This window comes from Parasteatoda tepidariorum, chromosome 9, assembly GCF_982258835.1.
Source record: "Parasteatoda tepidariorum strain Cologne lab strain chromosome 9, Ptep-v5.0, whole genome shotgun sequence".
Taxonomy (NCBI): domain Eukaryota; kingdom Metazoa; phylum Arthropoda; class Arachnida; order Araneae; family Theridiidae; genus Parasteatoda; species Parasteatoda tepidariorum.
In genome coordinates, this window is record NC_141763.1 from 38,857,108 (window position 1) to 38,881,925 (window position 24,818).

General features: G+C 31.4%; 1 protein-coding gene across 2 annotated transcripts; it reads left to right on the forward strand.

Moving 5' to 3' along the window:
* Positions 1-57: 57 nt before the first annotated feature.
* On the forward strand, positions 58-23,643 carry LOC107443100 (uncharacterized). Of its 2 annotated transcripts, none has more exons than XM_016056858.4 (8): positions 58-326; positions 9,627-9,884; positions 11,941-12,011; positions 13,913-14,021; positions 17,516-17,643; positions 19,161-19,384; positions 20,996-21,161; positions 23,373-23,643. In XM_016056858.4, exons 1-8 carry the CDS (start codon positions 280-282, stop codon positions 23,501-23,503), a joined length of 1,134 nt encoding a protein of 377 aa, XP_015912344.1. In that variant the 5' UTR covers positions 58-279; the 3' UTR covers positions 23,504-23,643. The 2 variants fall into 2 exon arrangements, with proteins under 2 accessions (XP_015912344.1, XP_042902325.1); XM_043046391.3 differs by lacking the exon at positions 58-326 and adding an exon at positions 8,754-8,885.
* Positions 23,644-24,818: the final 1,175 nt, after the last annotated feature.

Genomic DNA, 24,818 nt, shown 5'->3' on the forward strand with positions numbered 1-24,818 from the left:
TTTAAGAGATTTATTGACAACGTTAATAATATTTCTCTTCAGAGAAATATTTTATCTCATTTTCGCTTGGCGAAACGTCACACTGGCACTCACGTGACCCTTTGCCCACCAAACCTGAAAACATAGCGAGTATACTTGAATAAATCCTTGCCCACTGGGTCATTCGAAATTAATTCCACACACAGCAAGACGCTTCCCCAGAGAAGAAAATTCTGCTTTAAAAAAAACTTCGATTTTTTTTTTTTAAACTAAATTGAAAAGTTCTTTTTTTTACTCACGATGGTTTCAAACGTCGAAGCGTCCTATGGAGATCAACTATATCTCAAGTAAGTTTTATGAACGTATTCGAATTTCAATTATAAATTAAAATACTAAAACTCGAAGAATAAAACCGTTCTCCTATGACTCTAACAGAAAGCTAAGAAAATTTTTTTAACTAAGAGAAAAGGTCAACAATTAGAACTTATCTCGGTATATTCATTTCGTAAATTCATCTCTTGTTTTATTTTATCTATCTATCTATTTATTTTTTTAAGTAAGAAGAGGGAATTATTTCAAAAATTGAGAAATGGAAACAAAAATCTTAATTGTAACAAGATTCGGACACTTTTTAAAAACATTCATATATTACATAGTTTATAGATTAAACCAGAGAATTAATCTCTTCATTTTTTTTATCAGCTTATCGCTTATTCATTGTACACGGAATAATTATTAATCTATTTAAAATCCAGGCTCATAATCTTGGTAGCGATAAAAATCTGACATCGTGGAACTCTAAAAGTTTTTATTTATTTTATTTTATTTATGAGCAAGCGATAAATGATTAATGCACACATTCAAGTCTCACATTACAGCGTCGTGAAAAAGTTATGTTTGGTTATTTTAATATTGTAAATAAGCGTTATTCTTTTTTCAGTTCGTTTTTAATCAGTAGACCAGGCATAGAGGCATATGAAAGACGAAGCCCACGGGCTAAATCTGTGTGACTCGGACAGGTTCTATTTGTTAGAAATTTAGAAGCTGTCGCAGGGTCTAATGATTGTAATCTTAAGCCAAATGTGCAGTAAATATAAATACACAATGTACATAAATTTAAAAATATAACTGCTCGGATTTCGTAGTGCTATAAAGAGCAAGGGACTGATTTAAAATAAATTATTTAATTTGTGCAGACGTTGTTTTAAGTGTATTACAATTATTTACTCCTTATCGTAAGTCAATTTAACATTGTTCAAAAAAATGCACAAGCTTTTAAGTCCTTTTAAATTGTTCAATTTTAATACAAAGAATCGGTTGTATAATTTCTGGGTGATAATATTTCCAAAAAATTCGCATTTTTAAATTTCCAATCGTCTAGAACTGTTTTACTAATTTAGAGTTCAAATTGTGAATTTTCTCATTTAAAATTGCGTTGTTTAAAATTATGAACTAATTTATAAGTTTTTACCGTCAAAATTCTTTCGAACCTTAGTAAATTAAATTAATAAAAAATTATGGATAATTATTTTATGCCCAAAACTTTTTAAAGAAAAATGAGTTTTATAATTCTGTGCAGACTTTTTTTTTCATTCTCTTCACTAATTTCGGAAATAAAGAGAAGTATGTAAATAGTGAAATTAAAATTAAGGAGCTCAACTTTCAAACGTACTTCTAAGTTATTGTTAAGCATAACTTAGAAGTATGTTTGAAAGTTAAATTTTCTCCTGTAAAAATAAGCTGTTAAAAATTGTGAACTAATTTATAAGTTTTGTCCGTCAAAATGCTTTCGAACCTTATTAAATTTAATTACTGAAAAATTATGAATAATTATTTTATGCCCAAAACTATTTAAGATTAAATGAGTTTTATAATTCTGCACAAACTTTTATTTTCTTCAATAATTTCAGAAATAAAGAGAAATATGTAAATAGTGAAATTAAAATTAACGAGTTGAACTTTAAAATGTACTTCTAAGTTATTGCTAAGCCATATAGCGGACATTCGCACCCCCCACCTCCATATTTAAGGGCCAAAATTCGAACCTGTCGAGGGTATGTTTATTCTGCGTTATTTCGTTTATGTGTCAGATTTCGAAACTTTAAAACCTCCTGTTTTAATTAACATATTTAAATTTGAACTTTCGAACGATTATAATTGTCTCGAAGTTCGTGAAAAGCCGATACTTAAATTATTATTATGGAGTTTCGTTTTTTATTTCGTGCATACATTATGTTCGTATGCAATATTTTTTTAAATGGCTATATGTAACTAAATAAACTGTAATTTAGTAAGTGATTATTACTAGTATAATGCATTCAGTTTTTGTTAAATCATAGTTGACCTAGAAATACGTCAAATAGTTCATAGCAATAAATACATTGAAAATCGTATGTTTAAAACTGGATAAATCTAAAAATTTTGTTGAATGATGAAGTTACAAAAATAAATTGAGTTAATTAAAATTTAAGGTTTTGCCTCACCTATGTCTTTAGGCCTTTTTTTTTTCGTAACCAAAAATTCTCTTAATGTTTACACTTTTTTGTTGTTGAATAAACAACACTAACTAGTATGTCTTCACTTATGAGTCCTAGCAGCAAAATAACTTGGGCTCTGATTGAACCAATTTTTACGAATTTTGGCTCAACAAGCGTTCAAAGAGTCGTTATTTTCCCAATATTAGCCCAAGATAGAATTGTCCGATTTACCCGATATTTTACCGCCTCTTTATGACCAATGTCGGCCCTATATAGAATTATCAGATTCACCCGATATTTTACCGCCTCTTTACGACCAATATCTGCTCTATATAGAATTATCAGACTCACCCGATATTTTACCGCCTCTTTACGACCAATATCGGCTCTATATAGAATTATCAGATTCACCCGATATTTTACCGCCTCTTTACGACCAATATCGGCTCTATATAGAATTATCAGACTCACCCGATATTTTACCGCCTCTTTACGACCAATATCGGCTCTATATAGAATTATCAGACTCACCCGATATTTTACCGCCTCTTTACGACCAATATCGGCTCTATATAGAATTATCAGACTCACCCGATATTTTACCGCCTCTTTACGACCAATATCGGCTCTATATAGAATTATCAGACTCACCCGATATTTTACCGCCTCTTTACGACCAATATCGGCTCTATATAGAATTATCAGACTCACCCGATATTTTACCGCCTCTTTACGACCAATATCGGCTCTATATAGAATTATCAGATTCACCCGATATTTTACCGCCTCTTTGCGACCAATATCGGCCCTGTATAGAATTATCAGATTCAGCCGATATTTTACCGCCACTTTACGAACAATATCGGCCCTGTATAGAATTATCAGATTCACCCGATATTTATATTCATTAATCAGCCAATATAGGCCCTATATTGGCCCCATAAAGGCCGAGATTGCCCCTATATAAGACCAATATTAAAAAATCTAGATATCCCTATATTGGTTCCTTGGTGCATGTCCATATAGGACGCCTATTGAGTCAATTTTGAACCCAACTGGGGCCAAGGTAAAATTGTTGCTAGGGAATATATCTTTTCTTGAATTTATTTACTTTAAATCAAAACTGTCCGTTGCAAATGACATGCAGATGCAAGAGCTTTGTAAATGGCACAAGTGCATTAACGTGTATATGACATATTTCTATCAAATATGTTCGAAACATTTTGTCCCTGTGGTTTAAAAATTTCATATTAAAAAAGTCATTTTTATGTGCAAAAATCTGCTATTTCCAGAAATATAAATTAGATTCTCTAAATCTTTGTATCCGCCTGCCACCTTTTTTACATTTTAAATCTTCAGTTGTCGTTGTGGATTGTGTAGTTAAATTGATGTGAATATTCAGTAAAGTGTGCAATTTGTAAAACTATATATAAATCCTGGTTTAACGTTGGTTTTAAAAAAGCCAGAAGTAATGCGATAAAATAATAAGAAGGTTTTAAATGAAGAAGAAACTCAATTACATTAAATAACGAGTAGATAAGAAAGATAATAAGTAAGAAAATAATGTAAATAAATAACGTTTCAATTCAGAACTGTTTGAAGGACTGTTTGTCAGTTTATTTAGACATTGTATGCGCATGATAGTATTCCATTACGTAATTTCGAATTTATAACAAAATATGAATTGCGTAATTTATTACGAAATTTGTAAGAAACAAGATGCCAAGTTGGAAGAAAATAAAAAACGAAAAGATTACTCAAGCAATATGACCTAAGAAATTAAATAAATAAAAAATGATCAATAAAACGTGAGGTGCGTCTATCAACTCGCGTGCTAAACTCGAGATGGTTTCAGGGTTATAACGAAGTGTCTAATCTATAAAATCGACTTAATTTCTTAATCGTTTTAATGTGTTAGCAGTGACATAACTCAACCTTGGCTATGACGTTTCAAGTTAGTGTTGACTGAAAACAACGATGCAGAGATTTATCGAAATATTTATTTCTGATAAACAAATTTTTAGCAAATTTGAAGTTAAATTTCTCTGCAGCGCACTGTTCACTATTCTTTAAACGAATATTGAACTTGCGAAAATGTTTCCCAGGCTTAAAGTCTATAATTATCAATAATTTATCAAAAAAAAAGTAACATTCAAATATCACTGGGTTGACTATCTTAAGGAGGAACAACACAGTAGAAGCCTGTTTAAAATGAAAGATTTATTTAAGGAATTTTGCAACGATTTTGATGAGCTTACTATTTTTTTTTTATCTTATTGTGCATATTTTAATCTCCATTTTATTATGTTACAAATACAAAAATTTTAAAAAAAATTAGCGCTTATAAAATGCAATGTTTATAACTGATCTTTTTTTAATTATCCGTGACTTGCTGCACGTAAAAATTAAAAAAAAAAATTATTGAAATTTTATTCCGTCTTGATTTTTTTTTTTTTTGAGCTACAAGAATGTAATTTTCGTTACACGTAGAATTTTTTTTTAAAAAGTGAAATTTTTTTTTCACAAAAAAGGCGGTGTATTAAAAAAAAAAAAAAAGAAAGGACACGAAAAAGTTACTTTTTTGTGGTTCACTCAAAACCAGAAAACAAAATTCCTATGTGCATCGAAAATCCCTATGTACATTGAAAACTATACTTATTGTAAACATTGCGTCAAAAAGTAAAGCGGTTTGTTACACCTTATAAGAGAAATGAGTTTCGGTCAAATTTGCGTTAAAAATGTTGTGATCAATAATCCATATAAATATATCAAATTTCTCAACTAACTACAACGCATCAATATTAGATCCATAAGATTTTTCTTCTCCATCATTTTAAACAGTCTCAGTGTTAGTCTAGATCTTTTTCTTGGCGATCTACCCTAACGTGACGCCTCGCATGTTTTTAGAGAATAAGCCATTTACTTATAATTGTTCTAAAACTGTCGATAATCCTTTGTAACCTTCATTAAAAATTATTACAGCTAAATCGGTAAAAATTGAAACTATTTCCATTGAAAGTATCATTAATTCTTTTACTTACATAATTTCAACAAAATAATAGTAAGTGGAGCGTGGAGCATCGTTTATACGACGCCGAAGGGACCACCGAAAAACGTCGTATAAACGATAACGTCGTATAATCGATTTTTACTTCTAAAACTGAAACTAACTCTGTTTTCAGTTAATTTTAATGTTTAACGTGTTGATTTACATAAATTTCTAAATTAGACAAAACAAAACAAACAAATGACCAAGGAAGAAAAATTGCAGTGAGCAATTTGAATGTATGTTACCTTTAATTATATTTTCTTGCTATTAGTCTCCACAATGCTTTAAATAGCGAGTTGAACTTACTGCTTTCTATGATGCAATTTTAAATTTCTAATCACGGCCAAATCTAATGACTGAAGAGCACTTGTACAATTTGCAGGAAAAAAGAGAGCTTTTACATTATCCAAAATAAGTAGTATCGATGGGTGCGTTGGACATTGGTAGATGAATAGCAAAATTTTTCGTTTTTGCTTCTTCATAACATTGTCTAGTTTTTTCAGTCATCTAGTAAAAATTACGGTCGTCATCCAAGCATTCTTGTTGACACCCTTTTCTGTATCATTCATGTTGGCAAATTCCGCCCTTTTTTAAAATACACAAGAAAAAATTAAATAAACGTGAACAAAATCTAAAAACCGACGTATAACCGATTCTACGCGTCGTATAAACGATATATTTTTACATTAAAATGAATAGGAATGATTTGGGACCACACTAAAACGTCGTATAAATGTAAACGTCGTATAAGTGATCGTCGTATAAACGATGCTCCACGTATTTTACTAAAATGTTCAGACAGGAGTAAGCAATTCCATTAATCAATTGTGCGCACAAGTTCACACGTTCATACATATCGCACACAGCGCATTCTGCTTCGCGCAGCCGAACATATTATGATGTAACTTCTACATTTTTTACAAAAATCAATCCAATATTTTGGTATAATAATATTAAAAGGAAAACCATAAAAAAATGCAATAATTTTATTTATTTATTTTTCGAAAATGTTTGCCACTCTTAATCGATTTAACGAATTTTTAATTATGCTACAGACACAGTTAAATTATTTTATTCAAATTGTTTTAGAAGCATAATTTTTGTGAGGATGATTTAACACATCGTTTAACCCGATGTTAGGCCACTGGAAAAAAAGTTGACCGCGAGAAAAATGAAGCTATGTGTGATAAATAAGAGTGTTCCAAAATGTCAAGAGATTTTAAAAACCAATGAAAGAAAAACGGAAGGAGATAAAAATGTTGCAGCGTATTACTTAGGAAATTATGGTTTTTTTCACCAAGTTCCAAGCAATAGTTACAAAGTTGTGTGTAATTTTTTTAAATAGACAAAAAAGAAAAGAAAATGTTTTCAAATTAACAAATATTTTCATGAAAAACGAAGAGTAAAACAATTAAAACACATGTATAGATACAAATTCTGCTCCCGGCCCACACTGACCACAGTGCTGTTGTAAAATATCCATAGTGGTAGACGGAAACCATGGGATATTTTCGTGGTTTTCCACTCCTTGTACCGTGGGTTATTTCCATAAAAAAATATTCGACGGTGGCCAGTTGGTCCCAAAGCTTCATCCAAGAGTTCCCTTTTCTTCGGAGTTGGATTAGAATTTGAAAGATTACGGTGTTTAACATTGATAGTTGTCTATCCACAAATGAGCTGACTGTTTGACGCCGGTTATATTTTAATATAAATACACTCCTGCGTAAATAAAATATGATAATAAAATCAATTTTAATTAGAATAGTCTGACATTCAGCAGAAAATGTTTTCAAAAGTTTTCTGCCAACTGTGTCATCTATTGACAAACTTTGTAACTAATTTTGAAACTTACTAAGAATAAATGGTTTAGTTTCCAAGGTAGAACACAGCAAATTATGTATTTCTGTCTCCTACAATTTTTCTTTGTTTGATTTTTAAAATCGTAGGTGAGTTTCGGGATACTACTCGCAAGTATGTCTTCGGTAATAAATTCGAATCTTTACAGAGTAGTTGATATGTGTGTTAATCCAAGGGATTAATCCAAGGGATTAATCCAAAGGATTAACCCCGGAAATTGCTTCAAACATCCTTTTATTATTGAAAACGTATTAAAATTAATTTAAATAGTAAGTATTAATTAAAAATTTGTATAATAAACTATTTAAACGAATGGCGGGAAAAAATTAAATAAAATAGTCTCTTATAAAACATATTAACAAAAAATCTATATGTATGTGTTACATGTTAGAAATTGAGATATTAGGAAATAAGATATGAAACTGGCTTCATGCAATATTTAAATTTAACACCATAACAACGTTTCCCTAGCTAGAGAACTCCTCCCAATAATTTTCATGTCTGTTAATTTTTGAATCATAGTTACCTTAATATTGTATATGTTTTACTAATTTTATTATTACCTTGAGTTAAGCACAGCATAGCCGCAGCCAGCTTTCGTATTTTATAACATTCAATAAATGTAACACGATCCCATTCTGCATCGCAATCCCCAGCTAGGAAAGCTTTGACATAAAATTAGTTATTAATCGCGTAATTTTAAGTATAGCTAATGGGCTAAAGTTAAAGACATTAAGTCTTGCAACTAGTATCGTATTGTGGTGATTAGATTAAATAATATTAAATAAATTGATTCAATAAAATTAATAATCACAACAGTTTGATAATAATTAAAAAAAGAAGAAATCATATTAAGTTACAATGTAAAAGGCAGACAGGATTGACGACAGCTGCATTTTTAAAAGAGGTGAATGTTCACCGGTCAGCAAGCCCGAATGAATGTTTATCTTGAGCTGTTGCCAGATTCTGGAGATGTTGCCATCTTTTAAAAAGGTTGAGGGAAATGTTTTGCACTGCCACCTGGCGAGCAGGAGTTCATCGCCATCTGGTGAGAAGGTGGCCACAGTATGTTCTTTATAATGAAGTTTTTTTTTTTGGGGGGGGGGGGGTAGAAATCGCAAAGTAATAAACACGTAGTTTAAATTGTATTTATGCACTACGACTTTCAACTCATTACTATCTCATTACTTAACGCTTAAAAAATGAATGAACTTTTGTTAAAAAAATTACAAAAAGATAACAAATCAGCTGCTTTTTACTACTAGACATTTTAAACAAGTGTATTCTAGTTTTACATAACTTTTATTTCGTATTGAAAATACATTATTCAATTGTTATAGATAATTACTAAGACGACGATCTGATAATCAATAAAACATTCTTTTAAGTGGTGATTATTTATCAGATCTTAAACATCACCTAAAAGTTTTTTTTTTAATAATTTTTTGTCTTCAAATAGTTTAAAAGCATTGACAACTGTTAGACTATAAATTGATTTAATTTCTTTTTAGTTTACAGTTTTGGTAAGTTTATGCTTATGTTATTATTTTATTAGTTCGTTTGGGTTAAAATTCTAAAAATAGTTGTATAAAAATGCGTAACCAATGTAAAATAATAGCAAGCTATTCATTCTAACCTAACTTTTAAATTGCTGTAATCCAGTTAACCCCTTAACGCAGAATTTTTATAAAGCATTCCTACTTTTTTCATTATTTTGTAATAATTTACGTCAAAATAAGTAGAAAATATTATATTTAGCATTTTAATGATATACATATGTTTATGAAATATAACATGAAGCATCACGGTTCTCCAAACACGGCTCTCTTCTAAACAATAATTTTTCAAATTTTCACTTATTCAGATTTAAGAGAAACAATTATTTATCATTTAAATTTTCAAAATCAATTGTTGATGATGGTGTTGAATGGAAGAAAAAAAATTCGAACTACTTGTTTTTGAATTTTATATTTCAGTACAAATATAATTCTGATAATCTAACATATTTTGTTTTAATTAAAAAATATCAAAATATATTTTTGCTTGTAATTAGAGCGTCAGAAAAAAATACATATAAGGGACGCCGGTTGTCCTATTTGCATCAAATGGTTAATAGAAAGTTCTATTCTAGTACCCATGGCGTACTACTATTTGAGATACTCAAATAGTAGTACGCCTTGTTTAGTACATTCGCTCTAGTTTTATTCTTAATTTAATAGACGATTTGTTTACAATATTACGACAAAAATGTTTTTTCCCTCTAGTTATAAAAAGGATATGGAAGGAATACAGAATGGCGCCAGCGTTTCTGAAACATTACCAAATGTACGTGTCGCCATTTTTGGACTTGGTCGCATTGGAACAATTCATTTAGATAATTTGAGGAGGAATCATCGAGCTGAGGTTGTTTATTGCGTTGATGACTCTAAAGAAAGAATAAATTTTATTCGAAACAAGTGGAAATTGACGGAGACTACATTTTTAACTCCTTCTGAACAAGATGTTATATTCAAAGATAAAAGGTAAGAGTTCAAAGATGAGAGATTTCCTTTCTTTCATCAGTACCCGCTCGCAATATTTGCCAATCCTATTACATTTAAAAAAAACTAAGTTCAAGGTTGTTTTTTTTTCTGTAGCTCCAGGGATGAGTAGCGTAGTAGCAAAAAAATTATAATTTTACTGCTAATAGTTTTGCCTAGCCTTAACAACAAAAATCTGAAGCGGGAAAAAAACGAAAATAAACTATTTAACCTCTTTGCTGCGTTGTCTCACGTTCGCTGTGTATCTTCGCTGTGTTATCTGTGTTTCCACAAGCAACGTAGAAGTAGCAAAATTCGTATAACCCGTCTTCCGAGGGAAGCATCCCCCACCCCGTTATTAACTGTGCAACCCGCTCTTTTCCCGTTCATGACTTCATTACGGCTTTTATATAATCTTTAATTGTTTATTCAGATCTAAGCTAGTTGGCAATATAAATAAATAAAGGTACCCGAATTTGGCACAAAGATTGCAAGGTAGGACTTTGCTTGAAGCCTAGTTACGAAATTTACCGTATTCAGACGTATGCGCAGTTTAAAGGTTCCGCAGTGGACTGATCGTTAAGACACGGTTCCCAGCAGATCACCGAAGTCAAGCATCACTGGCTGTGGTCAGTGTGCGGGTGGGTAACCACTTGGATCAGTCTGCGTGAGGACCGAGGGTGTCCGGTATTGGTCCTCGTTAAACTGTTTTACCGTAAAGTGCTCGACTTCGCGTGCAGGTCGTCGGGCTACCGAAGTGGGGGTGCCATCCTCTCTGCAGTGGATCAAAATTGTGATGCCATGTCTTCGGATCATCCTCAGGGATGTTTCCCGACCGTCGCCAATAGCCAATTGTGCAATTCTAGTGCGACGTAAATGAGCTACAACAGCGTTGTTTAAAGATGGTTATTAGGTAGCACTTATTATAAGCACTTAGTTTCCACTGAGCAATGTCCTTTAACTTTCAGAAACTTAGTTAGTCAGTGAAGTTAGTTAGGTAATGATAAAATTAGGCAGTTACCGATAATAATCATTATTAATTACCGATTACAATAGCAACACATTATCAGACAAAATCTGAAATTAACTACTATAATATCGTATAAAAATTTCCATTTCTGTACAACTCAGAAAACAGAAGGTTTGTATCAACACAGGACAAGGTCATTTTAAGTTCAAATAGTCAAATTCAAATAATATTTTTGCGAAATCAATAAGAAAGATATGTGAATTTTGAGTTCGAATGAATTATCAGATTCAATAAGGACACAGAAATTTTAAATCCTAATGAACTGCCAGTCATTTAATTTTGGAAATTCAATAAGAATATCACTGTTTTTTACATCTGGGCTACTACTAACCGAGAATATATTCACGATTTTCATCGCTAACTAATTTGCACTTAAAATATTTTCTAAGTGAAAGTAAGATTGCCGATTGTCTGGATCTTCTGGATACTTATTTCAGATCATCCACCATAAGAAGACGATTAAAGACCAAACCATAGTACAAATAAACTAATTAAAATAAAGATTACGTATAAATTGAACTAAATAACGATTAAAGAAATTGTGTGGTAACGATTCTTCAGCACAATGAATCGCTATCCGCGCATCGCAAACTCTCCAATGGTCAAACTTATTCTTAAGGTGAACAAACAGTTTATGATCTTCGAAGTTAGATTTCAAAATTACGAAGTAATAAGGGATAATGCTTATATGCCAAGAAGCCAAATCAGAATTATGCCAGTGAAATATAAATGTTAACTTCATCTGTAATTGAAAATTATAAATTGCTAAAATATTCATATATAAACATAAATCACGTAAGCTGCCTTATTAGTGATTTTTTTTTTTAAAATTATCAAATTAAACAATATTTCGTCAGCTAATGTACTGGAACTTTACATTTTGTGGTGATTTAGAGCTGAAAAGATACATTAGTTTAAGATTTTCCATAGTTGTAAAATTCAGTTAAAGTAGTAGAATTTCAATAAAAATCTTTGAACCTTGGTCATCTTTATTGTATGAAGTTGACATTGAATTTTTAATTTTTACAGCATTACTGCTGTTTTGATTTGCACGCCAACTTTCACACATGAAGACTTAGTAATGAAATCACTTACTGCAGGTAAGTACCTTATATTAGTTTATATGAGTCTAACAAGCCATTGTAACCATTGTAATTAAAAAAAAACAGCGCATAGTTAAACATGTATGCTAGTTAAAAAAAGATCTTCTTGCGCCATAGTCAAGGTTTGCTATTATTTTTCAAAATAATAATAATAATAATAAATAAATAAAAATAAGTTAATAAATGTACCTCTATAAATTTATACCGATGCTAGAAAGTGAATCATATTTAATAATCATATTTAACAGTTTTACAAAGCAATACAAAACTTCATTTAATGTACGTTAGCCTGGGAAGACAGGATCTTTATTTCTGCTAGCCTTATAATAATACGAGTTATTTAACATTTTCTGTAACTATGTTGACCGTTTTTTTCTTTGATAATGTATTTCAGATTGGTTTCACGTGTTTTTTTTTTTAAATAGTTTACTTTACATGTGATTATTTCATTTTCGATACAGGCTCATAACTTATATCACTTTCACAGGAATATCTTGCGTAAGATTATTTCGTAAGTATAATTTTCACTAGCGGAAATATAATCTCATTTGAATACAATTCATTTGGCCCAGTACAGGAAAAAGGCTGTTGGCGAATCAGATACAGCTTTGAATTATATAGACTCTTCGGACAGCCACAGATAGTGCAGGTCGTCCGAAGCAATAGATTAAGATGGCTTGGCCATATCTGGAGAGGTCCAGAAAACAATGCAGTACGAATCGCCACCTTTAAAAATCCTTCTGGATCTCGGGCCAGAGGAAGACCTCCAACTAGATGGCTGGATGACACTACTAAAGATCTCAAAGTCATAAAGATAAACAACTGGAGAAAAGTCGCCATTGATAGGAGGCACTGGAGGCTAAGCGTGGTTGAGCCAGCCAAGGCCTGTAAGGGGCTGTCGAGCTGAAGAAGAAGAAGAATACAATTCATCGAGGGATTTATTTTGAAGCGTACTTTTTACACCCCCCCCCAAAAAAAAAGAAAAAAAAATTTTTTTTATGGTTGTACAACCATTTTTGTAGTTGTACATTTTTTACAACCATAAAAAAAAACAGGAAGCATTGTTGCTGTTAATTATACAACATAAGCTGTTTATAATAAAACTTAATTGTTACTGTAGTTATTGGTACTCATGCGTATTTATATCCTAAAACTTTAATTTCTATAATTATAATGATTGGATTTTATTTAATTTAATAAATGTAATCCTACTATGATTTCCGATACAGTAAAAAAATGAGTGAATAGATGAATGAAACGGGAGAAGGAAAAAAAAATCAAATTGAAGTATGAGCTAATACTAAATCTTCATAAATGTTTACGCGTACTTAAAGAAAGTTTAATATTTTATTTAATGGTACAGCAGTTACAGTCGACAATTATTATTATTTTTTAAGCATAAGAGTTGGATGCAGCTATATTGTGCGAAACTCCAATAAATTTTTTTTTATGGTTTTATGTGCCAATAAGTTAAAAATTTATATCTTACTCAAAAATGATGAGAAATTGGATTTTTTTCAAACAACTAAGAGTTACTGGGTGCCCTAGTGATGATACCCAGGAGGGCACCATCACTAGGGCACCCAGGAATCGTGATACCCATATTTATCTGAAGATAAAAAATCTGAGGAGTTGACCTAGATGAGAGTTTGCTCGGATCATTTTAGTAGTCCATAAGCGAGAAATCCAATCTTTAATAGTCCGAACGGTGTGATACCTTTTTTAATATTTCCCCACTGCGTAGTTTACCTTCATTACTGTGGACGTACGCAGTGATTCATACGAAGGCATTATCTCTTGTAGGGCGTGTTGCCCTTTCATTATAGTATATTCAATTAATGTATCATTTCATGCAATTTAGCATTCTAACCTGCCTTCCTGATTTCTTTCTCTTTTAGGAAAAGTCGTCTTTTGCGAAAAGCCTCTTTCTGTAAACGAAGAAGGCATTCAAAGATGTTTAGAAACGGCAAAGAAACAGAATGTACCACTACTATGTGCATTTAACAGGTACGGCTCAGTACATGCATCATTATTAGTTATATTTTAAAATATCTCGATTCATGTATTTAAAAAGTTTTTTTTTTACATTTCGCTTTTTTTTGTTGTCATATCTCTTATCTAGTTGCACAAATGGAAAAATTCTATACACAATTTGAAATCTCTAAATCTCTACTTATCATAGTGTTCACGTTTCACGGTATTTCATAAGCTTATTACGCAGTGGGAAAAATATACTTGAGGGTGCCCCTTGGCGAAATTGGCGACTTATGTTTGGCGCTATTCCTGTTCCCGCGGAACACCGTGGTAACAGGAATGGCGGCCAAAACATAATGATATTTCAATAAAAGATTTAAAAATTTCAACAAGACATCGGATAAAGCTTGCAATGAACCCAATAAAAGCAAAATTAACAAATCCAATAAAAAGGATTTTGAATCGAAGCAAAAATTAATGGAGTAGGCGCAGAAAGAAAAGGAAAAAAAAACTCACTTCTTTATTAAGCTTGAATATTCTGAGATTTAGGTGTACAGAATTATCTAATAACAGTTAGATACTGTCTAAATTTATAATTAAAATAGAATCTGTGTACCTCCATCGCCACATAAATTCGACGAAATACGGATCGAAAATGGCGCCTGTAATACCGGACTAGCGGTGATATTTTCTTAAATCCCTTTTTATGACTGCTCACATACCTTCGATCTTAATGACTAGATTCAAAAGTAACGTTACCAGCCGTAATCCAACGTAGAACTAATGGACCGCTGAAATTACATCCGTTGAACATTTAAACATAACGCTAAAATCTGAACCAATCAGAATCACGATTGGGTTTCAACATATCCCAGCTTGGCCATCAACCGCGATCACAGCGTGGCGAGAATCAAGGGGCACCCTCAAATATAGCCTACCCTGCGCAGTTATAGAGTGACGTAAATAAAGTACTACTACATATTGTTCACATTCTTAACGTTTTAATTTTCTACCAAAAGGCAGGGTTTTTATTTTTTTGTAGTATCTTACATTTCTACAGTATTTCAGACTACTTATTAACAAATCGTCTTGGAACTGTCTTCCATTCTAAAAACCCTTAAAGACTAAGTATCTTCCACCACTGGTGTCTCCAGAATTTAACAAAATAACAAAATAAATCCATTTTGTATACTATAATATTTACCCCCGGAAAATCTGTATTCTTTTTATTAAGAAAAAAAAAAACACTAGAACTTTTTTTTTCTTAAAAAAAAGAGTTATCCAAAAGACAGTTTCAGACAAAATTTTAAATAATTATTGATTATTTATACTTATTTAATTTAATTAGAGGGTAGACGTTTTTTGACTCTTAAAATGTGTAAATTTTTACATCATATCAAATAATAATACATATATTTTTTTTTTTTTACATAAGCAGCGTTGAATGGCTGACACAATTCAAAATTTATGGCAATTAATGTTCAACTACGTAGCCTTGTAATGAACAAGATAACTCCTGGATCAAGCATTGGGTAAAACTAGCTTTTGTGGGAGACGTTTTAAAGAAACTAACCCGCATTTTTGTTACATGGAGAGGAAAACCACAAAAGCCTCCATCGGGTAGTACAACGGCAAGGAGATTCTAATCCAAAATCTGTCTACCACTGAAAATATTTTATGTCAGCATTGTGGTCGGTGCGTGCCGGAAACAGAATTCGTATCAACCAGTCACCACTGGGATTCGAGCGTGAGACACCTCATTAAAAGGCTAACGCTCTATCTCCTAAGCCACCGGTGGCTTAGAAGTCGGTGTTCCCGGTGGCTCGGGAACGCCGAGTATGAAATAATTAGCATATTTTTATGTGCTTCTCAAAATAATAATTATTACATATCTTCTTCTTCTTGGCACTACAGTCCGCAGCAGGTCCAACGCAACGAGTTTATTCTACCGGGTCTATCAGATACATGTTGTTCCCGATTGGTCACTTTTAATATTATCAAATCTTTCTCAACGTCATCAAACCATTTGAATCTAAGTCTTTCCCGTTTTTTGCCACCTGGCTTGTTGAAGGTTAACAGTCTCGTGCGGATAGTAATAATCTGATCTAAATAAAAATAATCTGAGGATAGTAATAATCTGATCTAATTATTTATTCGGTTAGATTCGATGATTTTTACTATCTGGTTGCTTACTTCGATCGATAATAATTTTTAAGATCACAAAGAATTTGGCAGTCGTATATTTTTGCACGGCACCGAGTGTATGAAAATTCAGCGTTTAGATCAAAAATTATAATTTTTATTTTTATAGCTGACTGTGTTGGCCAACTGATATTTAAAGCTCAATATTCAAATATAAAACTAAATAATAAATTAAATAGGAACTTGTCTTTTTTATAACTAGTTGTTACTTTTTTAAAAAAAAAGAAGAAAAAAACATTCTTAAGTTAGTAAACTTTTGCCACGTGCTTATGGTACCTTTTTTGTTGAATCAATCATGTAAAAAATAAATTCACATGTTATAAACGCGTTGGCAGATGATTTAGTTGTGGTTCTGGATGCCTCATAATTCACCATTAAGTGTAAGATGAATGTAATTCATAAACGTTTCCGTTAAAAATTATTTTTTGATTTTCGCTTCCATTTTTCCACATTTTATTAGCTTCTTACATTCGTTTTTTTCTTCTTCTTTACTTTGTTGTTTATTTTTTTTATGCTGGGTATGCGTTTGATGCATAATGCATAAGAATATAAACGGAACACCCGAAATAACTTTGGATCGAATCTTTGGATCTGCACGTTCTAAATGACTCAACCTTAAAGCTTCAAAGGTATTAGTAACGAAAAATAGATATTTTAAATTACGAAATCAGGCACAAAAACATACTTTCTCTGAATAAACATAACTTTTTTTAGACGGAATCGGATTTCTGATCCCCGAAATGTAAGGGGTAACCGCAATCCGGGAAATGGGGTTCGCATAGCTTGGTCAAAAGAGTGGTCCTAAGTTTGGACCCCTTAATGTTAACTGACTGTTAATAAGTAAAATAATAAAAATAATACAGATTTACTAAAAATTATTTTTTTTTTGTATGGAATTATACTTGATATTTTATAACTATATGCAAAAGTTCTTCAATTTGTTTAAAAAGTTCTCGAGATATAGCTTAATACGCAAAAAGTAAAATTAAGGGATCCAAACTTTGGAAGGCTTTCCTGACCAAACTATTGGGACTATATTTCCCAGATTACAGCTACCCCCTATATATTGGGGGTTAGAAATCTGAATCCGTCGAAAAAAGAAGGTATGTTTATTCAGAGAAATTACGTTTTTGTATCTGATTTTGCAACTTACAATATGGTTTGCACTTATTAATTACCATATTTGAGGTCACCCCCTCGGACCATTAAGATTAAATCCTGGAACGTGAAGATCCGATCATTAGATAAAAAGTTATTCAGGGTAGTCCTTTTTTTTTTTTTTTTTTTTTTTGACGCACTGTACAATATTTATTCTTTTTTTCTAGACGCTTTGACCCTGGTGTAAGGAATCTGAAAACTAGAGTTGATGCAGGTGAGATCGGAAAAATACACATCGTTAAAACTTGCAGCAGGGACTCACCTAAACCTCCCTTAGAATATTTAAAAATATCAGGTAAACCAGTTTGTCAACTAGTCTATTTTTATATAGTTTTGCCATTTATCGTAAATATTGCATAAATTAAAATCAAATACAATTAAAAAAAATTGTTATTGTTATTAATTGTTTGGTCAATTAGTTTGCGATTTGTAAATTAGTTTAATTACTTATATTATTGATTTCTATACATGATGGCCAATTTTAGCTATTAAAATTTATATGATGCGAAATTGGAATTTAAAGCCTTAGTTATCGAATTTAATTACCTTTATTCATTGATGAGTAAGGCTGAGTAAAAAAATTAATGTCAGTTTAAACCAGACGAAATTAGATTTTTATGCTCAAAATATGATTTATAAATTAAAGTAATGATAAATAGTTAGCATTGTATAAAACGTGTGTATAGTGTAAGGAAATTTAACAGCAAGAGCTGTAAAATTAGTAATTTTCCTTCTATTCGTTACGTTGTTGTTTCTAACGCCACTTGGACAAATCAAGATCGTCAGCTATTCGCCTTGTGCGAATTAAAACAGGAAGGCGCGCCTTCCGTTTGACAAGATAGCACCGAAAAGGTGAAAGTACGTTTTAGCTAAGAGCTCCGAGGATAGCTGACAGCACCATTCATTCATGTGGCCACTTCCTCAATTTAGACACGGATTTGAAGGGGTAGGAAATATACTCCAGATCTATGGTTTTGCTTACCGACTGACCACAGGACTTTCGATACTATAGATTTTTACTAGCATGTTTATCTCATGTACTTGGTAAGTCTTGGTGAAGTCGAGGATCAAACGCCAGCCCCTCCGGACTGGAATCCGATTATCTAACACTGAGTAGCCACGGCATTCGTTTCGTTATAATTTCTACAAGGAAACCTAATTATGAATAAATAAATAAAAATAAGAATTTTGTTTTCATAATTTTTTTTAATCAAAGAAAGAATTGGCGCAAGTCGGCAAACGATTGAGGGAAATTTTCCTTCCTATATGGTAATTCGCCTTCCTATATGGTAATTTGCCTTCCTATATGGTAATTTGCCTTCCTACATGGTAATTCGCCTTCATACATGATAATTTGCCTTCCTATATGGAAATTCGCCTTCCTATATGGAAATTCGCCTTCCTATATGGAAATTCGCCTTCCTATATGGTAATTTGCTTTCCTCTATGAAAATTTGCCTTCCTATATGGTAATTCGCCTTCCTATATGGTAATTTGCCTTCCTATATGGTAATTTGCCTTCCCATATGGTAATTTGCCTTCATATATGGTAATTTGCCTTCCTATATGGTAATTTGCCTTCCTCTATGGAAATTTGCCTTCCTATATGGTAATTCGCCTTCCTCTATGGAAATTTGCCTTCCTATATGGTAATTCGCCTTCCTATATGGTAATTTGCCTTCTTACATGGAAATTCGCCTTCTTCGTGTCTCTCGCTTTTAAGTGTGTTGGATTTAAACGACTCCATTAATGAAATAGAAAACTGACGAAATTGCAGAAACATGTTTAATATCGTGAACGTATTTCTTACAGGAGGTATATTCCATGACTGTGCTGTACACGATATCGATTTAATCTGCTGGATTTTGGGAGAGTATCCTGAGAGTGTTTCAGCTTACGCCCACGCCAATTACGAAGATATAAAAGGAATAGATGACCACGATACCGTAGTAATTACGATGAAATTTCCCAGTGGAGCTCTTGCCAACATAGATCTTAGTAGATGTGCTGTCTACGGTTATGATCAAAGAGTAGAGGTAAATAAAATCTTCAGACATTTCATTTTGTTTTCTTTCTTTCTTTCCCCGGTATCAAACGATTATTTAAATTATTCTTTTGAAAGTGATATAAGGTGATTTTGGGAAACAAAATAATTAATGACAATTTTTGTAAAACCATAGATATCCCTAATACATAACTAAATTATCGCTTGCCGTTGGTCTCGAAATTGTGTGAAACCTTAACCTTCATGACCCTTTCCTGACGTGTGGTTGCTGCTTTACTTTTTATTTATATTCATATTATAATCATGCATTGAACCGAGCACGAATTTTGAGATAAAGTAATCGTAATACTAATTGACACTACTTAATTTTTTTAAATGCTTCAAAGGCAAACCTATCTGGATATATTTAAAAAAAAATGGATCTCAAAAACATCGGTCCTAGTTTTCCTTCTAATTTTTTTCTCATTTTACTTCAAATGTCATTGTTTTCTTCCTCTAAATCTGCTTAGTTTATTCTTTTAGAAAATAACAATGCGAAGTTCGATGAACTGACTGCAGTAATAAATGCCATATTTTAATAGAGACTACGGGAATCCACTTGGTTTTTTAAACAAAATTTGATTTCATATTTGAATTCAATATCGAATTATTTAATATTTAAATATGAAATGATGTTTAACTGATTCTGAAGAACTGATTTGTGTGATTGTACATTAATTTTAAAATGAATAATTTAATCGAAATAGAATTAATCCGAGATATATTTCAAATATAAATAAAGCAACCAAATAACTATACTAAACATAAGAGATATAGCTTCAAATTTTGTTTAAATAAAATAGAATGCATTTTCAAATAAATCCAGAAATGTACCCGCAATTTTGAGAATACGAAATTTTATATCTTAATCAATTCTTGAAAACTAAAAAAGAAAGTTTTCGAACTACAGTGCTCCATACTTAAAAAACTCATAGCTCTAAGATTTTATGTTAGCCAAATTGAGTATAATGTTTACTAAATTCAGTCTGTTTCCCTATTTTTGAGGATGCTATATTTAAATTTTGGTATAAATGTATTGATTATTAATTATGTTATAAATATATTAATACTCAAACTACAGTCTTATACTTAACCCAAAGTTGTAACTAAGTTAGAAATTTTATAGGAGAGGTAAAAAAAAAATATTTTCTTATTCTAGAAATTATAAATGTATATCTCAAATCCAGATGGAAAAGGAGCAGTTTACTTTTTCAAAATCTACTTAAAAGTTTAATATTATATGGTATGTAATTTGAAGAAAAAGTACAATTCAATAAAAAACAAACAAAACCTGGTTGGTTTTAAAACGGAATGCCTCCATTTCATCTTATTAGATGAGCACATTGGATAAGAAGATTTCAATTTAACAAAAAGTCTGATCAAAATATAATTCTAAGTGTTTTCACTATTTATTATTATTTTTTTATTACTTTGGATATTTCAAGTTTTCAGAGTGCGTGTTAAACTTTTGCTTACGACTGGTACAGCATGAGGACCACATATGATGGTACAACATGTGGACCACATGTGATGGTACAACATGGTATACCGTAAGCAAAGGTTTAAAATATTTATACTGATGAATAAATTCGTTTAATTTTAGGTGTTTGGTTCAAATGGTATGTTGTGTAACGGAGAACAAAGACCTACTGGTGTTAGGAGTCATACAGGAAAAGGTACAACTGCAGTACCTATTTTCTTTTCATTTGCATCACGTTATCAAGAAGCATATGCGCAAGAAATGGAACACTTTCTAAATGTTGCACAAGGTAAAGAAGTCTAACGTTGATACTGATTCTTATTTAATTATTAAGATCAAATCTTATCTTGTCAAACCCTATGATTTAAAAAAAAAAAATGTAGTTAAAGAAGAGTGCATTTCCTGTTCAGCATCGTTTTACTAAGTTTTAACTAACTCCCTGTCGTGTTTGTGACAACGGAATCTTGCAATCAAAATTCAAGCAATTTTTCAACTTAAATCTCTAAAGGAATTCTGTGACTCATGAAAATTCAAGTTTTAATTGTTTCGAGATTGCGGCAAGCAAAACTTGTCGCCAAAGGGAATTTATCGTCAATCAGAATTCGGAACTTCATCACATAAAATAAGAGTATTAAAATTTTAAATGGATCTCAGTGATGAATGACAAAATAAGTTTTAACTCTTTTCCGTCGGCAGAATTTATCGTGATATTTTCGCTAAAAGGAACAAAGTAATAAAAATTCTGATCCCTTTCCGAAAAGGGACCGGTAGTGCGCGGTGTCGGCACTTTGCAAACTGTTCTACTGTAAAGTGCGTGATTTTGTTCGCAGATTGCCAAGCTATCTAATTGAGAAGGAATAGATAATTGAGATTTACATAGTTAAGAATGAAAAAAAAATCAAAAAAAAAAAAAAAAAAATCCATCGAATAGTTCTTGATAAATAAAAATTAAAAAATACAATTTCATACATTTTCTCAACATAAGGTAATAATGGACCTTGTATGATATTGAGCTCAGTATTGTTTTGAATTGAAAATTACATTACACAATAAAATCTATATGATATTATATAATAATTTTTTTTAAAATCTTTGCAACAATGATACGAACAGATTTTTCTTTACTTTTTAATGCTTTAAAATAAAAATAAAATAACCGACCTGCCCTTAATAGGGCATACGGCGTAATTTTTAAATTCACAATTTAAGAAAGATCAACTTTCACAACATAATAGGCTATGATACAAGCAAACTACAACAAATAGGCAATGATACAAGCAAATAAGTTACACAATAACTCACCACTATAAGTGGGTTGGCGGCAACTACAAAATTAAATCCATAGTAAATAAACCATAGAAAAATAAGATCATGCAAGGGGATAACACACCAGTATAAGGCAACTAAGTATAAAAGATGATTTTAAAAATGAGAAGAAAAAAAAAAGTGTTAAAAGGTGTTGAGATAGATAATAAATCAAAGAAAACAAAAAAAAAACAAGTAACATTTTTGATGCTTTAAAATTTTTTTTATAAAAGCAATTAATGTTTTATCAAAGTTATTACTTTTTTTCTTAGTATAATGAATGGTAAATTCAAAGAAGTAAAGTTGGTTAAAATGTATAAAATGTATACTTGTATGAAACTTACTATTAGCTTTGCAATATGTCTTGTAGAATTACACATATTTTTAAGATTTTTTAGAAAAAATTGTTTTTAATTATAAAAATTTCCATATCTTAATTTATACTTCCTACTCTAGAAAAGTAATCTTTACAAATTATTTTGATTGCATTCTATGATGGAAAAGTTGACTAAAGAGGCGCAGCTATTTTGCTTATTTTTCTATTTTTTACTTTAAGTATTATTAGAATCATTTTATTTTATTTTATAACCGTCGTTGAACAGCCGACCCAATTTTACGTGTTTACGACTACTAATGTTCAACTCCGTAGCCTTATAATTTTGAACCCAATCCAGAAGACAAGGGAACTCCTGGATCGAGTACTGGGAGAAATTTGTCTTCGTGGAGGATTTTTTGATGGAGCGGACATGGAGAAGAAGACCACGAGAACTTCCCACGGTTAGCTTGACGACAAGGGGACTTTAACCCATGATCCGTCTACCACTGAGAATATTTCACGTCGGCACTGTGGTCGGTGCAAGCCGGATGCGGAATTCGTATCGACTGGGATTCGATCCCGGTTCACCGCATTGGAAAGCGAACGCTCTATCCCCCGAGCCATCGCGGCTCTATTAGAATCATTGTAGAAAAATAGATTGCAAAGAACTTTAACGTAGCATAGTTCTGCGCAGCGCAGTTACCACAGAAAAAGTTGAGTCCTCAACAGCGCTTGCGCAAAACGTACACAAGCGGAATGTTACGTGACTGACCAAAATATTTTACTTTTCTTATAACTTTTATTTAAAACTAAAGGTGATTATTATTTTACTTATAATAAATAAGCTTCTCAAGAAATTAATTACTTAATTTTTTTTAGGTACTGAACCTTGTGAAATTGAGCTGGATTCAATAATTGCTAATAGTAAAATAGCCTCAGCATGCGAAGAAGCAGCACGAACTGGAAATATTGTTCCCTTCAATTGGAAAAATCAGCGAAATGGAGTTTGACTTTTTTTAAATCATATTTTCGAAGATTGCCCGTTATTTTCTTCGTTATCTTTTCCTCCATTCAATTCTTAATTTAGCTTCATCGTAATTCATGTTTGTTAATTGTTATTTATTTCTGATAATATATTTATTACATAATATTGCTTGTCTATTTAATAATTGTCCTTTTTTTGTAATAAAACTAAACACTTCACGTTAAGTAAATAATCCCAAGAAACTGAAGTTTTAAGATGTAACCAGATTAAAAACTTCATTCTCTTCAAAAATATATAAATAGGAAATAACAGTCGATATGTTTCAAGTACTCAGAAACAGTCTCCCCTTTTCAAGACTTGGCAGACGTGAAAGAGAAGGAACAAAAATGATTTGAACTATAAAACATAAAGTTGTCAAAGAGAAAATAAAGGTAAGAAACAAAAACTTAAACTAGATAACGATATTAGTTCCTTACGACCTCTCCATAGCGAGTGGAAATGCATTTTACCCTGATTTGCCCCTCTTATCAAATATAGATTTTCTTGTTCTATTTTTCATCTTTTTCTTTTTCTCGGCTACTATTTTTTCCAGTTTTTGTTTCTCATCTTTATTTTTTAAAGGCGACTTTACGTTTTATATTTCAAATCACCTGTTTCTTCGCATTCACGCCTGGTAAGTTTTGAAAATGTGCGCCTGTTCTTCAGCGCTTGAAACATTTCGACTGTTATTTCCTATTTATATATTTCTGAGGTGAATGAAGTTTTTAATCAGGTAATCATATTAGAATAAGGATAATAATGGTAAAAAGGAAGGTATAAATGAAAATAAGTTAATTTAAACGCAAAATAAAAATACAGCGGATCTTGATTTTAAATCTTGGATGATTTGATGCCCCATTTACTTCCTAGTATCAAGAATTCTTACTAATGTTAAAATCTGATCTTCAATTCGAAATTTCCTCCGCAATTTTGGTTTGTTGAAAAGCAGTTCAGAAGGAAACCATTAAATTTAACTGCTTTCTCAACTTTTTTAATCCATCTTTTAGTAATTAATATATTTTGAAAAACAAAGCCAATGCAGAATTAAAAAATTCAAGCTAATAGTTATCACAGAATTATGTAAACGAGTCCTACGTGTGTGTGAAGGGTTCAGTGCACAGTGGGCAAGAAGACCATGATCTTTGGCCAAAAGTCAAAATTAAATTTTCAACTAAAATATGTGTAGGCAGTTTTAATATCGCCCAATTTAAGTATTCATAATCATTCCAAACATTATAATTTACTTTTTGGACCAACGAGAGTACAATGTAGTGAAAAATATGTTTAAAAAAAATTTTTTT

Excerpts from the sequence above, each read along its gene's own strand:
- LOC107443100 (XM_016056858.4), top strand. The coding sequence starts at position 280 with ATGGTTTCAAACGTCGAAGCGTCCTATGGAGATCAACTATATCTCAA. Across the intron at positions 17,644-19,160 it reads AGAATATTTAAAAATATCAG|GAGGTATATTCCATGACTGT; the intron begins GTAAACCAGTTT and ends TATTTCTTACAG. Across the intron at positions 21,162-23,372 it reads CTTTCTAAATGTTGCACAAG|GTACTGAACCTTGTGAAATT; the intron begins GTAAAGAAGTCT and ends AATTTTTTTTAG.